The 17,267-nt window shown below is 33.8% G+C and overlaps 1 protein-coding gene across 1 annotated transcript; it reads right to left on the bottom strand.

Moving 5' to 3' along the window:
• Positions 1-11,427: 11,427 nt before the first annotated feature.
• Positions 11,428-13,902, bottom strand: LOC143228413 (uncharacterized). Its single transcript, XM_076459678.1, has 3 exons — positions 13,830-13,902; positions 13,509-13,546; positions 11,428-11,853 (listed from the first exon to the last, which is right to left on the bottom strand). The coding sequence occupies exons 1-3, from the start codon at positions 13,849-13,851 to the stop codon at positions 11,428-11,430; spliced, it is 486 nt and encodes a 161-aa protein (XP_076315793.1). The 5' UTR covers positions 13,852-13,902.
• Positions 13,903-17,267: the final 3,365 nt, after the last annotated feature.

Here is a 17,267-nt window from a genome sequence, read left to right as displayed (position 1 = left end):
AGAAGTCTACATTCACTTTCAATCATTTAGCGCCACCTGCAGTCTGAAAATATTAATAAATTTGTAAATAATTGAATTCAAAAGTCGTTTGGCAATATGTATGAACTTAATGGACTCCTTTCCTCGTGGTGCGTACACTTCCATAAATATATCTTGTACACTGAGTTTTATTCTTTATAATACTTGTTATTTCAGATATTTATGAGATTCCTCTTTATCGGTATCGAATTTTGTGATTACATCTTAACAATATATTTTTCATCATTGTTTAATACGGGTTACACGTTACTTGAAGTTGCTGATCTATGATCCTGTGACCAGTTTAGTTTGAACAACATAATTTATGGTGTTATTTGATATTAAGACAAACAGAAAAAGTCGTTGTATGGAGAACCTTTTAGTGGTGTGAAAATATTTTAAATATATTTATCGACGTTGATATTGTTAAATTTTTTCCAGGTAAACTTGCACATTTGAAAAGGTGTTTAACAAAAAAAATTGAAAGTGTGGATATATAGAGATGTCAAGTTTCAATTCAAAGTTGCACAATTTCATATAACAAACGTAAGTATACGATACATATACATACAAAAGTAAACTGTCAATACAGAACACATGAGGCCTAACACTGGAAAATTCACAAACAAATTAGTGATAATGTTTACAAAATTTAATTTGAAATGAATGAGTATAATAGGAGACTTTAACCATTTGTATGGAATACCGTTTATTGAACAGACTATACGATGCTAAAAAAATACTGTTGTTAAAAATTACATATTACTTCTCAGGTTTATTAGCTTTATTCCTGTAGATATAATACTGAACTAAGAAAGAAAACACAGAATCACTTATGCCTACATTAAACCACTCTATAAGCTATACATGAAAAAGGAAATTATTTGTTGCATACTGAAAAACAATATTCATAGGCTGGTCAATTGATCATTATTTTATATGTTTTCCAAGTTTTATTTTTTCTGTACAAGAGAAACATATCCACCAATGAGTTGATTTGCTCTCTGTACGTCATCATCAGTCAAGAAAAGTGCGTCGTCAATTCCTATGTTGTCATTGTCGTAGTAAAAGTCAGCAGCGTTTGCACAAGGTGTAGCTTCTTCTTGGAAGACACAATTGAGAGTCTGTTGGTTAAAAAACGGTCTGGTTACCACAGAGAAAGCTGTACTGATTAACGATTTGCTCTCCAGTATCCAACACCTGTTGAACACATACGTGGAAGATCTGGCATTTGCTAGTCAAATCAACATAACAGCCATTTCTAACCCATCACTGTACAAACCTGGTTTTACATCGCCCACAACGAGATGCGCGCCGTCTGGCAGTTCGTAAGCAACTCGTTTTGCCTGTAAGATATAGAAAACGTGAACTTCAGTTTCCAGTGTAAGCAACAATAGTAATGCATTCGTATAAAAACTTTTACGTGAATTTGTTTAGTGAAAATCGTATGTTCTTATTCATTTCTGGAATAGAATTACAGTACTCTTTATCTATACTTAGTTTCGTATTAAATAAATATGGGCTACTTTCCAATAAGGCAAAGGTATATCTATAAACAGGTTGAAAAACACAAACAAATCAATTTTTCAAATCGTCATATGAAAACTGAAACAAAATTTAAACTTTCTATAGTATCTAAATTGCAAGCTAAGGCACGTAACTTGCATCGAATTACGTTTTATGTGTTAACTTTAAATAAACATATTTCTTAAATGAAAGTAACAGAAACCTAAATGTGTTTGAAACTCTTTCAGAACTTTGTTTGTTAAAACTGCACTCGGAGATTGACAAGATGGTAAACTTAACAGTTAATAGTGTATTTTACTGGTAACACCGTACAATATTAACATTTCTAAAGTAACAATAAATTCGCGTTATAAAATAATGTTTTCATAATGCCCTATACGTGATGGACCTACAAGGTTCTCATGTGAGCCTATTTCTTTGACTTAAAAGACAATCTCCCATTTATCCCATTTATTATGTGGAACTGACATTGCATATATGTATATTTTTTCAAAGCCATAGCACCTTACCTGCTATGTCAACTGAAGGAATCTAGCCCCTGATTTCAACGTTGTAAATCCGTAAAGTTAACGCTGTCCCGCCAGAGGACACGTCGAAGTGACTAGAACACTTCTACATGAAATGCAGTTTGCTCCCTGTTACGGAAGATCACGGTAGAAGACCTGTAAATTTACAATCGAATCTTATTCGTCATTTCTCGAAGCCTCCAGAAACAGTAATCAGAAAAAAACAATCTTCTTTATTTCTATCGACATCTTCACTGGTGTTAATAACCCATTCCGCGAGTACACTGTATGTGTGTGTGTTTTCGTATAACAAAGCCACATCGGGCTATCTACTGTGTCCGTCGAGGGGAATAGAATTCCTGATTTTAGAGTTGTAAATCCGCAGACTTAGCAATGCTCCAGTAGGGGACACGCGAGCAGCAAGAAGGTGAACTACTGTTCCTGAACAACCCCGTGGGTAGAGCTGGAAGGTATACGTATCTGTGACCTCTTTCTTGAAACAACTAAAAACCTGTCAAATTTTAAAAAAAATGGCCCCCAGTAGCTCAGGTGTAGGTCTGAAGAATTATGACGTTCAAAACTGGGCTTCGATATCCGTGGGTACAGAGTAGATCATGTAAATTATAACCAGGAAAAATAAAAAATAAAATAATTAAAAACGGTTATTTTGTTTACTTGTCTTCAAAAAGTAAACGGTCTTGGCATCTAATATACATATATATACTGGATATGAGTTATTTCTCTCAGTCAACAAAGTTAAGTCGATCGACCGATTAAGTTGAATTTTTGACGGTGTCTGAAGAAGTTTCGCTGACTCACCCGTGGTAAGGAAAAGATCACTGCCATTAGCATGGAAGCTGCAAACGAGAATGTATAATAAGTAGTTGTAATAAAATAAGATCGAATGAAGAACACTTTCCACTTTTAACGTTGAGATATTTTGTAAGTCACAGAACAGTACTTGATCTATGAAAATTGTTGTAATATTTGGAAAATATAGCTATATATTGTTACATATTGTTATCAATATTGTGATATAGTGTTTTTCATGTACTGCAGAATACTTTGATTATTTAAACAAAATGTTTTACACACATATTTTATTAAATATAAGATATTAAAAAATACAATAATTAATCTTACTTACGAGTAAAACGCACTTCATCGTTACTAAACTAAAGTACTGTAAATCAACCTGTAAAGAAAAGTGACGACGATTCGGTTTACGTAAACACATTCAGAGAAATGTTAGGTATATATTATTGTAGTTCTTTCTCGTGAGTTCCCCAGTGTCTCAGCGGTATGTCTGAGGACTTATAACGCTAAAATCCTGGTTTCGATACCCGTGGTGGGCAGAGCACGGATAGCCCATCGTGTAGCTTTGTGCTTAATTCAAAACAACAACAATCTTTCTGGTGAAAACAAACCAAATACATAGTATAATTATATTCACAGAAGCTTGAAATTCTAACAGCTAATTATTAGATATTAAGACACAAACACATACGTTTATATAAATTTTAAAGAATCTGTTAATTCCACAGGTATAATATCGAACATAATATCCGTACATATTATGAATCCTGTAACTGAGGAAGTTCGTTGCTTCAAATGAAAATCTCTGACGCCAGGTGGCTAGCCAGATATTTGCCTACCTAATTTCTCTACTTTTTTTTATTTTGAGGTATCCACTAATTCAGCTGGATAAAGTTCGTTTTCTTTATACTTTCGAGAAGAAACCACTAGATCAACCGGTTTCCTTGTTGCCATGAGCCACTTGAATCAGGTCACTAGATAACGAATCATCTTTCGTTGAGAGCTTGAATTGGCAAACAAGAGGTAACCCATTCCTTTTAACTCTTGGTCTGCTCTTGTCTAATCGAACAGTGGAATTTGACAATACCTGTTTTCGCGCATTTTTGCATTGAAAGTGTGGAGCATTGGCGGTAACACAACACATAAACCTCATTATTTAGATGATGCAAGTGGAATATGTCATAAGATTAATACTGGAAGTACAACTTCCATACAATTAACAATTATTATGTTATAAATATTTATAAATTGTTTTATTGTGAATAGCCTTCTGAATCTTTCTGTTTAGTTTAATTTTTATTTTTTTAGAAATGAAAATCTATATCAATAAATATAGTGATATAGGAATTTATGCAAAATTCTTTCTCGTTGGAATTGTATTCAATTTGAACAGTAGTATCTCTATACATGAAACACACGAGCACCTGTATTCTACATTTCGCAGAATAAACACCGAAGTATGAAATGGAAATATCTCTTATCTGTTGATACGATGAAGGAACAACTGGTACACTGACTAGTGAAACGTGTTTGTTGAAAAGTTCAATCTGAATTAAAGACAGAGAATTAAAGTACTTTTACCTTAGGTAGACACGAGTTTAATATATGAAACTTGATACGAAAGTTCTAGAAGAGAATGCAAAACCTAGTCTGAATATCAACCGAAAATTTTGTATCGTGGTAGAAAAAATGAATACATAAATACATAGGCTTATTATGGAAAACATTTTCTTTTGAAACACGTGATTAAAACATTTGTTATTTACATTCGATATTTCCAATAGCATATTTAGAAAATAATCAGTGTATTTTAGGTAGAGATCTATATTTCTTAATTTTTTGTTCAATTTCACTGATGTTTCACCTCATTATCTATCATAGATACCCTATGTAGTTCATGGGTAAGTGTAGATGCTGGAAAACCTAGATGTTCCGAGCACTCTTAGTCTATTTTGTAGCCTTCTGCTTTATAACAAGCAAACAAACTTTCACACATGACCCTTCAAGTTGAATCATGTTTAACAGGTGTTTCAGCATCAGCTTTCAGAAGTAGTATATTAAAATCACAATTAAATGCAAGTTATTAGTATTACAATGCTACACTTTATGTTGAAACAGTCTTGAGTGAACTAAAGCATCGTGGTCCAACCCCTTGAAAGCCATGAGCTAAAGTAATATTTATTCTGAAGATTTGGATCGAACAATAGAAAAGTGGACACTGAAATAAGATATTTTTTATAAAATTTAATAGTGCTACAGATTCTGTGTGCGTGTGAGAGAAACAGATACAACACAAAAAAAACTATAATAAATTTATAAATTTGAAATAACATCTCTGTACTTTTTACAAACTCTAAACTGACTGAACCTATGAGTATACGCGTAACGTTCTCGAGATCGCTCGTTTAACTCAACCAATCAGCATTGAGGCAGAGGGGATAAAAAATCCAAACTATCTTTTTAGTCTTAAATTGTGTTCTAATTTGTAACTGTGAAATCATTTCATATAAATATATATATCTAACCTTTGCAAAAGCGGATGTGTGTCACGTCACACTTTATCACTTTAATAAATGGGAGGAGTCATAAAAGCCCAAACATATTTATCCTGAGAAATAGTTCAGTTACTGTCTGCTCATTATGTATTTAGTGATGTAGGTGTAAGTCATCGTAAAACCTTATAACTGTAGTGAACGTTTGTAAAATATGCCCAAAGTAAGAATGTTGTGTTTATTACCTGGCCTAAAACCAAGGGCATAATTTTATTAATGAAACAAAATATGGATTCAATTTAAACTTTAATCGATTATGAATGTAGCTATTTTCTGTTAATATCAGTAACATTTAATGCAAAACAAACCTGTTTAATCAAAGGAGACTCATAATTACGAAATCAACAAATATTTTACAGATGTCTTGTCTATGCATTTAATTTTGTACTTTCTGTAGATAGATTAACAATAATGTCAGTATATACATTTGCCAAACAACAAAACACAAAACCATTGTTGGAACGTAATGTTATCGAAACGCACTGGCTTTAATACATATTAGAAATTGTTAACCAATTGATTTTTATCAATAACTGTTCTATTAATACGCCATGAATTGATTTCATGAATGATCTCAATTTTGATTCTCACAAAGGAATTTACCTTCGAGTATGAACTTGTGAATAGCCTTCATAACAAAAATTTCAGGAACTGATAGGTTTTAGGACATTAATAATTTTATTTCTTTTTGTTATTTCTGAAATTCGGTTTACATCAATTATTTTTTTATGCGTGGTCAAACATTTGTGTGGACTGAAAAAAAAAGACGTCGCAGGCCGCCAGGTGCATTACACTGATACAAACTGTTTCGCAAAGCGATCCTATCAGTTTCTATAACATTTTACAGAGGAAGGGTTGATCTAAATGTAATTTATTCACAGTAATTTATAGATAAACTATGAAGTTTATTTTCATTTCCACATGTATGAGCATCAAGCCAAATACATTCAAAGTAATAAACAACGTATTCCGTTGTATGAACAGAACCCAGTCATACAAGATATCAGCGACTTTGGTTGAAGGAACACAGAGAGTTTCTCCTAGTAAGTGTTATTTTTTATGTTATTTGATGGTTAGAGTAATCGACTCGCAATTTGCGGTTACCGGATTCCAATCTTCTTCATCGAACATACTCGCCCTTTCTGCCATGAGTACGTTATAATGTAATGATTAAACACATCAGTCATTTAGTAATGAATAGCCGAAGAACTGGTGGTGAAATGTGATCACTTTCTGTCTTACGTATAGTTTATTACAGCTAAATGAGGGATAGTTAAAGCAGTTGGACTTCGAGTGGCTTTGGGTAAAATTAAAAACAAACGCAGAAATAACGTTGCCACACTTATATGATGTCACAGTTTTACAAAATGTTGAATCGAAATGTCGTTAATAGGGTTAAACATTGTTGATAAACTACATGATTCTGGTGCTGGCCCGGCATGGCCAAGCGTGTTAAAGCTTGCGACTCCTACTCTGAGGGTCGCGGGTTCGCATCCTCGTCGCACCAAACATACTCGCCGTTTCAGCTGTGGGGGCGTTATAATGTAACGGTAAACCCCTATTCGTTGGTAAAAGAGTAGCCCAAGAGTTGGCGGTGGGTGGTGATGACTAGCTGCCTTCCCTCTAGTATTACTCTAATAAATTAGGGACAATTTGTGCTCTACCCATCATTGGTACCGTATACTGGCTTCTAATACTGTAAGTGCGAAGAACGCCAGTATGCTACTGAAGCGCCATTAATATAAATTTGAAAGAATGTTCAAGAGAACTCTAGCGCACTATAGGACTACACATTTCACTTGGTGTCCTCAATGGCGACATTTTGTAGCTACATTCTAGATTTTTATAAAAATCAAATGAAATACGAACACTGATGTTTCGTTTATCAGTATTCAAAATACTGTTTATTGAACATCAACACAAACGTTCAGAAAATTAAAACTTCAATTCTCTGTGTATATACGGTTCAAGTAAACTGTAAATTATGCGTGTATGTGACTTTAGAAACAAAGTAAAGCTAGCGTGCTCCTTGATCAAGTTGGAAGTTAAAAGTTAATTGTTCTTAAATTTAAAGCTCATTGTCGACTTCAGGACAGAACTAAAACAGAGGAGAGAGAAAAAATGTGACTACAAACCTTCGTTTTTCTAGATACTTTTAATCGTAAAGGATTTTGTTAAACGTATCATTTTGGTTTAGTTTTTATCAAGCTCTGCTCCAGCTGGTCTATCTTGTTTGTGTTTGATGTGGAAGTTTTATTGGTGCCACTGTAAACTGATATGGATTTACTCAAGTTACAAGCCAATATAACAATCCCTGTGAATGCAAATCAACCATCCAACAAAGTTGTAAGTAATTTAACAATGGACACACTTTATTTATTATTATTTTAGGAAGTTACATATGTGCATTTCGAGCCCGAGGAAAATCATTTTGCCAGGAGTATTCTTTCAATTTTAATTATCTTGCGCCCTTGCGGTATGAAAATATTATTAAGTTTGTAATTAGTTTAATTCAATGTCGTTTGGCAATACGTATCAAATAAGAATAATAATAACCTATTATACAAACTATCTGTACATTTATATCTCTTTAACATTCAAAACACAAGCACTTAGATTTACTTATGCATCAACAAGTGAAAAGCGATTGTCTTTACAACGTTTCAATCATTTAAATTGGATATTTTTTCTTTTATAATTAAATTCGTTAAATTGTTTAAAGAATCATTTTATGTTTTAGAGTAGGGTCTCCAAACTACAGCCCGAGACTTCGGCCAACCAACAGTTTATTAAAATAGTAATATAATGTTTTAATGCATAAGAACAACAAATAAAACGTAATTGAGGAAAAGCCAGTGTAGTTTTGATACAGCCCGCCAACAGTTCATTAAAGTAATGAAACGATATAATGATATTATTATTATTTTCATTTTTAATGATATAAAAGTAAAAAATACAACGTAAATGAGCCAAAGTCAATCGAGGTGAAAACCACTTTTCTACTTGCTAGAAAACGTCATATTACTTAGTATTATGTAATCTCACTTATCGATCCCAGTGCCCTGAAGTAGCATGTTCCCACGCCTACCCCCTGCACGTCCGATTGTGTTCATGAATGCTGCTGTTTACTTTATGTTCGAATTAATAGTTATACCTAGTTATTATGTCAGGACAAGGAAAGAAGAGAAAAGTTTACTTTGAATGTCGTGTTTTTTAGGAACAGCAGAGAAGGTATGACTTTGTTATTGAATGACGTAACAAAGCGTTGTGCTTAATATGCAACGAGATTATTCCAGTGCTAAAAGAATACAACATTCGTATACATTATAAAAGTAAGCAGTCATCAAACTATTCTCAGTTCACGGGAATGCTACATTCTCATAAATTCGAAGACTTTAAATGTATCTTGTTGTTACAACAGTTTGTATTTAACAGGAAGAAACCCGAGAATGAAGTTGCAACAAGAGCAAGTTTCCAAGTGGCACACATGTTAACCAAGAGAAAAACCATTTACAGATGGTGAGCGAATTGAATTATGTATGATTGAAGTAGCCGAAGAAATTATCCAGAAAAAGCAGAATTACTTAAGAATATTAGCCTTTCGACGAATACAGTTGCACGTAGAATCGAAGGCATTGGAAACAATATTGTGTCTCAGTTGAAAGATAAGGTCAAAGAGCTCGAGTGGTTTTCTATCGCGATTAACGAGTCAACAGATGTGTCCTACACTTTACAGGTATTATAAGACAGAACAATCACTGAGGACATTTTCAGTACAACCTGGAATGAAAACAGCTGGAATGTGTTACAACGGATGGTGGTAAAAATATAAGTAGTGCAGGAAAAGGTTTAGTTGGATAAATTTACAAAGTTTTAAGAAGAGATGGTTGTTCCAAGCTTATGATTCATCGTTGCATTATTCATCAGCAGGCGGTGTGTGGAAAATATCTGTATCTGTCACGTGCCGTGCAGCATGTAGTTCAACAATTAACTTCATTTGTTCTCATGAACTCTGTTATGGTCAATTCCATGAATTCTTGACGGAAATAGAAGCAACATATCAAGACTTGTGGTACCACACTTCAGCTCAATGGCTTTGTTGTGGAAAGGTTATTTCTCGACTTTTTGAGCTTAGAACTGAGATTGAAATTTTTTAAAATGAAAATCAATGCTCTCAACCGTTACTCACGGTTGAATGGTTTTGAAAATTAACTTTTTCTCTTGACTTCACCACGTACCTGAATGAATTCAATCTTAGATAACAAGACGAAACCATGTTCATCTGTAGACCGATTTTAAAGCATTTCCGCAAAAACTATATCTATTTGAACTCCAGTTGATGAGGAGTTGTTTCAGACACTTTTCATATTGTGAAAAGTTCAAACAAGAAAAGTGTTCTCTATTCCCACGTAGGTTTGCGAAAGATATCCTCTCTGATTTGGAACTGCAGTTGAAGGAGCGTTTTCCTGATCTTGATGCAAGCGCAACAGAAATAAGGATTTTCCAAAACCCATTTGATTGTGCTATTGATAAACTGCCACCTGAAGTGTAGAATTAATTGATGTGCAATCCAATGACATGTTGAAAGACAAATACAAAGAGGGAAAACTGATAGAGTTCTATAAATGTCTTCCAGTGATCAACATGTTCATTTAAAAACCTTTGCTTGTGAATTTATTTCAGTTTTTGATACTATCTATTTTGTGAAAAGATCAGCTTAATGTGATAAACATTTGCAATCACTTTTGATGTCAGGGAGCACTAACTTTGAACCTTAATTAAGTGTAATTTTATCAAAAAACATCAGTTTCATGCTTCTTATTAATGCTAAAAAACGACGATTCTGCGTCCTTGCCTAATTTTACCACGATCCCTCAGGCTCACGAAGTCTAAAGAAAAATCTATCTATCGGTAGTTGTTAAAAATTGCTGTTAATATCAATGTAGATCTCAAACAATAATAAAAGTCAGTAACATTCACGAAAAGAAAGGTCTTCTTTCATCCGGAACTGAAAAAGTTTGAACGAAAGTGTAAAATAACAGCTGTACATATTTCTCTATCACAAAAGCTGTTAAACAGATGGTCTAGCAAATCACATGACCAGAAAGTTGAGAACTGTGATTTGAAGAAAGCTGGATGAAAGACCAGAAACAAAAGTAAAACGATCAATAAACCCTATAATTACAGACTTTGCATAAAAATTACGAAAGAACATGTTTTAATTTGAAGGAATCAATCAATTAATTTGTACTAATAAATAAGTAATTTCTACAGTATATTACAAATATAACACGTGAGTGCTAAACTCGTTTAATCTAAGCAGCAGTTTTAAAAGTCAATAATGAAACATGGATACAAGTAATAGAAATATCCAACACAGATTTCGTTCATGGATTTACTATTTCTTTGAGGCCCTGCATGGCTAGATGGGTAGAGGCGGGCGAATCGTAATCTGGGTTCGTGGGTTCGCATTCCCATCGCACCAAATATGTTCCCCTTTTCAGCCGTGGGAGAGTTATAACGTGACGTTCAATCCCATTATTCGTTGGTCAAAGAGTAGCGAAAGAGTTGGAGGTGGGTGGTCCCTCTAGTCTTACACTGCTAAATTAGGGACGGCTAATAAGGTCAATTAACCTTATCAAAAGTTGTGTTATAACCATTATTTTATCCAATAACATCGTGGTTATTTTAGAGGAGTAACACTGGAAAATTCACAAACAAATTAGTGATAATGCTTACAAACAAATTTGAAATGGTTGAGCATAATAAGAGACTGTAACCATTTGTATGGAATATCGTTTATTGAACAGACTATACGATGCTAAAAAAATATTGTTGTTAAAAATTATAAATTGGTTCTCAAGGTTATTAGCTTTATTCCTGTAGAAATAATACTGAATTAAGAAAGAAAACACAGAATCACCTATGCCTGCATTAAACCACTCTGTAAGCTATACATGAAAAAGGAAATTGTTTGTTGCATACTGAAAACAATATTCATAGACTGGTCAATTGATCATTATCTTATATGTTTTCCAAGTTTTATTTTTCTGTACACGAGAACCATATCCACCAATGAGTTGATTTGCTCTCTGTACATCATCATCAGTCAAGAAAAGTGCGTCCTCAATTCCTATGTTGTCATTGACGAAGTAAAAGTCAGGAGCGTTTGCACAAGGTATAGCTTCTTCTTGGAAGGCACAAGTGAGAGTCAGTTGGTTAAAAACGGTCTGGTTACCACAGAGAAAGCTGTACTGATTAACAATTTGCTCTCCATTATCCAACACCTGGGGAACACATACGTGGAATATCTGGCAATTGTTAGTCGTATCAGCATAATAGCCATGTCCAAGCCCATCACAGTAGAAACCTGTTTTTATACTGCCCACAATGAGCTGCGCGCCGTCTGGCAGTTCAAAAGCAGCTCGTTTTGCCTGCCAGATGGAGAAAAAAGGTCTTCAGTTTCCAGTGTTAACAACACTATTAATGCAGTCGTTTAAAAACTTTACGTGAATTTGTTTAGTGAAAATCGTATGTTCTCATTCATTTCTGGAATAGAATTACAGTACTCTTTATCTATATGTAGTTTCGTATTAAATAAATATGGGCTACTTTCCAATAAGGCAAAGGTATATCTATAAACAGGATGAAAAACACAAACAAATCAATTTTTCAAATCTTCATATGAAAACCGAAACAAAATTTAAACTTTCTATAGTATCTAAATTGCAAGCTAGGGCACGTATCTGGCACCAAATTACGTTTGATGTGTTAACTTTAAATAAACATATTTCTTAAATAAAAGTAATAGAAACCTGAATGTGTTTGAAGCTTTTTTAGAACTTTGTTTCCTAAAAACTGCACTCGTCGACTGACAAGGTGACGATAAACTTAACATTTACTAATGCGTTTAACTGGTCACATCGTACAATACTAATAAGCAAATATACGTAATAAAATAATGATTTCATCATGCACTACACGTTATCGACGTATAAGATTCTCATGCGAGCCTATTTCTTAGTTTGTTTGTTCTTGACTTTGATTTAGAAAGCAATCACCCATTTACTCCATTAATTATGTGGAATAACTGACATTGTTTAAATCGGGTTAACATCAATACACATAAATGCATCATCTGGTAATAAGCGTATATATGTATGAGTTTTTATAGTATTATAGTAAAGCCATAGCAGCCTACCTGCTGTGTGTACTGATAGCATCTAACCGCTGATTTCACTGTTGGCAATCCGAAAACTTACCGCTGTCCATGTGGAGGGCACGTGCAAGTGACTAAAACACTTACATATTAGTTTTATGAAATACCGTTTGCTACCTCTTGAGGAAAAACACCGTAGAAGACCTAAAATCTACAACGGAACTTTATTCTTCATTTCTCGAAGTCTCCAGAAACAGTTATCAGAAAAAACCATCTTTTCATTTCTATCGACATCTTCACTGGTGTTAATAACCCATTCAGCGAGCGGATTGTATGTGTGAATGTGATGACGAGAAACGCACTTATAACAAAGTCACATCGGGTTATCTACTGTGTCCACAGAAGGGAATAAAACTCCTGATTTTGTATTTTATAACAAAGCCACATCGGGTTATCTACTGTAGAGGGAATAGAACCGTAAACTTAGTGCTATTTCATTATGGGGCACGCGAGCGGCAAGAAGGTGAACTTATGTTCCTGAAGAACCCCGTGGGGTAAAGCTGGAAGGTGTACATATCTGTGACCACTTTCTTCAAACAACTAAAAACCTGCCAAATTTAAAAATAAAAATTTGCCACCAGAAGCTCAGGAGTAGGTCTGAAGACGTTCAAAACTGGGCTTCGATATCCGTGAGTACAGCATGGATTATGTAAAGTATAACCAGGAAAAATAAAAATAAAATAATTAAAACCGGTTATTTTGTACACTTTTTTCAAACAGGAAACGGTCTTGGCATCTAATATACATATACACATATATATATATATATATATATTGAATTTGAGTTATTGCTCTCAGTCAACAAAGTTAAGTCGATCGACCGATTAAGTTCAATTTTTGAGAGTGTCTGAAGAAGTTTCGCTGACTCACCCGTGGTAAGGAAAAGATCACTGCCATTAGCATGGAAGCTGCAAACGAGAATGTATAATAAGTAGTTGTAATAAAATAAGATCGAATGAAGAACACTTTCCACTTTTAACGTAGAGATATTTTGTAAGTCACAGAACAGTACTTGATCTATGAAAATTGTTGTAATATTTGAAAAAGATAGCTATATATTGTTACATATTGTTATCTATATTGTGATGTATATTTTTCACTGTTTTGGCTTTTGTATGTTTTTCAAGATAATTTGCTTGTTTCCTTATTTTATTAAATATGAGATATTAAAAATACAATAATTAATCTTACCTACGAGTAAAACGCACTTCATCGTTACTAAAGTAATGTACTGTAAATCAACCTGTAAAGAAAAGTGACGACGATTCGGATTAAGTAAACACATTCAGAGGAATGTTAGGTATATATTATTGTAGTTCTTTCTGGTGAAAACAAACCAAATACACAACATAATTATATTCACAGAAGCTTCAAATTCTAACAGCTAATTATTAGATAAAAAGACAGAAACACATACGCATATATAAATTGTAAATAATCTGTTAACTCCACAGGTATAATATCACAACAAACATAATATCTGTAAATATTATAAATCCTCTAACAAAGAGGGTTTTTTGTTTCAGACGAAAATTTCTGACACCAGGTGGCCAGCCAGCTATTTACTTACCTAATATCTCTCGTTTTACGCTAGGTGGTATCACTAATTCATCTGGATCAAATTCGTTCCTTTTATACTCGCTATATGAAACCCCGAAATAAGCCGGTTTCCATTTTGCCATGAGCCACCTGGAATCAGGTAACCAGATAACGAATCATCATTGGTTGAGAGTTTGAATTGTCTTCACGCCCATCTTGTGTTTTTAAATTTATTTAACTGATAACATATAGAAATGTGAATAATCCTAGTCGTTCACTGCTACTCTTATTTAGAATTTGTGCTTCTTGGTTCACGTAAACTGTGTTCTCTTTACATTATTTTATTGTTACTCCATTCTGTAAACTCTCCTGATAATTTTTCTGATTAAAATAATATGTTTCTAATCACAGTTACCTTCACCATTTTCTAGTTCATATGTTTCTGTAGAAACACTCCAAGTTTAGTTGTTCTTTAAACATGTCTAGTTTTAAAACCTTTTTTATTTCTTAATTTAATGATGTTACGTTTTTTCTCGAAATATATATATCCCCACAAAGTTACTATTGACAGTAACCGTCCCAAAATTTCAACTAACAAACAAGAGGTAACCCATTACTATTAACTCTTGGTCTGCTCTTGTCTAATCGAACAGTGGAATTTGACAATACCTGTTTTCGCGCATCTTCGACATGAAAGTGTGGAACATTAGCGGTAACACAACACATAAACCGCTGCCTATAGAATTTACAGATTGGCCTTCTCACCGCTGGGAAGTCAGAGAACTATTCTTGAAACGTTTTGGTTGTTGTTTTATTTGTAACATGTACTTAATTATCCAAATTATCACATAAACGTGTTTCAGAATGTGTTTTACACGAAACATTTAGAATACCTTTTCCTTTCTTAAAAAAAATAATTATTTTATCTGTAGTTTCTGTTAATGTAGAGATAAATATTCCAACTTAATTAGTTAGTTCAGTCGTTATGTTGCTGAGAAGGGTAACTATAATTAATTTATTTCAATCATTCCAAGGATTTTAATAATTTTCCCACAGGGTGGCTCAAGAGATGTTTTCTTTGTGTTCACGTGACAATAGTTATACTAGTTACGTAATTTTCCTTGAAATAATCTTCTTGTTGACGTCATTCGTTAAAAGAGAAATTACGGTAGCAGTTCGTTTTGAGGCCTGGCATGGCCAAGAGCGTAAGGCGTGCGACTCGTAATCCGAGGGTCGCGGGTTCGCGCCCGCGTCGCGCTAAACATGCTTTCCCTCCCAGCCGTGGGGGTGTATAATGTGACAGTCAATCCCACTATTCGTTGGTAAAAGAGCAGCCCAAGAGTTTGCGGTGGGTGGTGATGACTAGCTGCCTTCCCTCTAGTCTTACACTGCTAAATTAGGGACGGCTAGCACAGATAGCCCTCGAGTAGCTTTGTGCGTAATTCCCAAACAAACAAGTTCGTTTTGTTTTTGGTTAAGGAAAAATTGTTGATATGAAATTAAACTCACTAAAAGAAAATGTGGCATTTCCAATTAGTTCAGAATATTAAAACCATGATATCAAACATTACTTAACATTATATATGTAAAAAACGGCTGGTATGGGTGGAGAAAACACTATGTAGAAAAGCGAACAACGTTTCGACCTTTTTCGGTCATCGTCAGTGAACATGTTTTAGATAGAACAGAAATTAAAAAGATATATGATTTACTTAATCCACTTGTAAAACTGACTAGTTTTGCATTTTAATAATTATCTGGCAAGGATTCACGAAACGAAAGGCAACAATGTTATGTCGTCATTTTATAACACTGATTAGTATTTCGATATTTTCTAAAACTTTTGGTATTCAGTGATTTGACTAATATATTGAATGAAATGTTACTAATTCTGTTCTAAGAAAATTTACGTTAATATTTACATATTTTCATGTTACTGATATTCACAGCTGATGAAAACCACCACCTATCTGTACATTACCTCTGATAAAAATGAAATAGAAACCCTATTACTAGAGCGCTGTCAAAAGGTGGACTTTCTTCTTCAGTGACAAACTGGGAGTCTCCCTTTCCGATTCGCTTGGGATATAGGGTTATGAGTTATAGGGTTTCTATTTCATTTGTATTAAATCTTCTTGGACAAACGTGTTTTTAGAACATCATGAATATTCATTACCTATGATATAATAACCTGTTGTGGTTTTCTTCTTTTTGTTATATGTTTAACTCTCATGTACCTTTATTCGAAATAAAACTCTTATAAAAGAATAACACTATTGAATTTGTAGTAATTTATTAAGTATGGTTTTTAGTTGTGGTAGAGAAAAGAGATCATCTGTATGAGATTCTATATAAAAATATGTTGTGTTTTTCATCAATACCTTATTTAAAGAAATAAAATCCAGTCATTGTTTTGTATGACTTAAAAGTATGTAAATTATTCTTATACAGAATATTTTATTGAATAAAACCGCCATAGCTTTCAATTGATAAAAAGTGAAAATAAAGACATTTGAAAATTACATATATATTTAAATGAGTTGGTAACTATCTTTACACAAGACCTGATGATACATACAATGGTAGTGTGTTGTTAAAGAACTTGTTTGTTTTTTGTGAATTAGACATGGTCCGGCATGGCCAGATGGTTAAGGCACTCGACTCGTACCAAGCATGTTCGCCCTTTCAACCGTGGGGGTATTATATATAGTGACGGTCAATCCCACTATTCGTTGGTAAAAAAGTAGCCCAGAGAGTTGGCGGTCGGTAGTGAAGACTAGCTGTCTTACCTCTAGTCTTACATTATTAAAATAGGGACGACTGGTACAAGTAGTCTTTGTGTAGCTTGGCGCGAAATTCAAACCAAACTTTATACAACGAAATCTACAGACGTATACTCCGCAGACAGTACATTCAAAATCGCAACCCCACACTTAAAACTCAGATAAACACAATAAGGAATAAAATACGAAACTTAATCAGACAACAGAAACAAGAAAACTGGGACACCTTCTGTTCCGATCTAAATCACAAAACTGATCCTAAACAATTCTGGACACACTTGAAAAGATTTACAAATACAGGAACAAC

Source organism: Tachypleus tridentatus, chromosome 10 (assembly GCF_004210375.1).
Source record: "Tachypleus tridentatus isolate NWPU-2018 chromosome 10, ASM421037v1, whole genome shotgun sequence".
Classification (NCBI taxonomy): domain Eukaryota; kingdom Metazoa; phylum Arthropoda; class Merostomata; order Xiphosura; family Limulidae; genus Tachypleus; species Tachypleus tridentatus.
The sequence above is the reverse complement of the archived record's forward strand: the minus strand, read 5'-3'. Positions and strand labels throughout refer to the sequence as shown.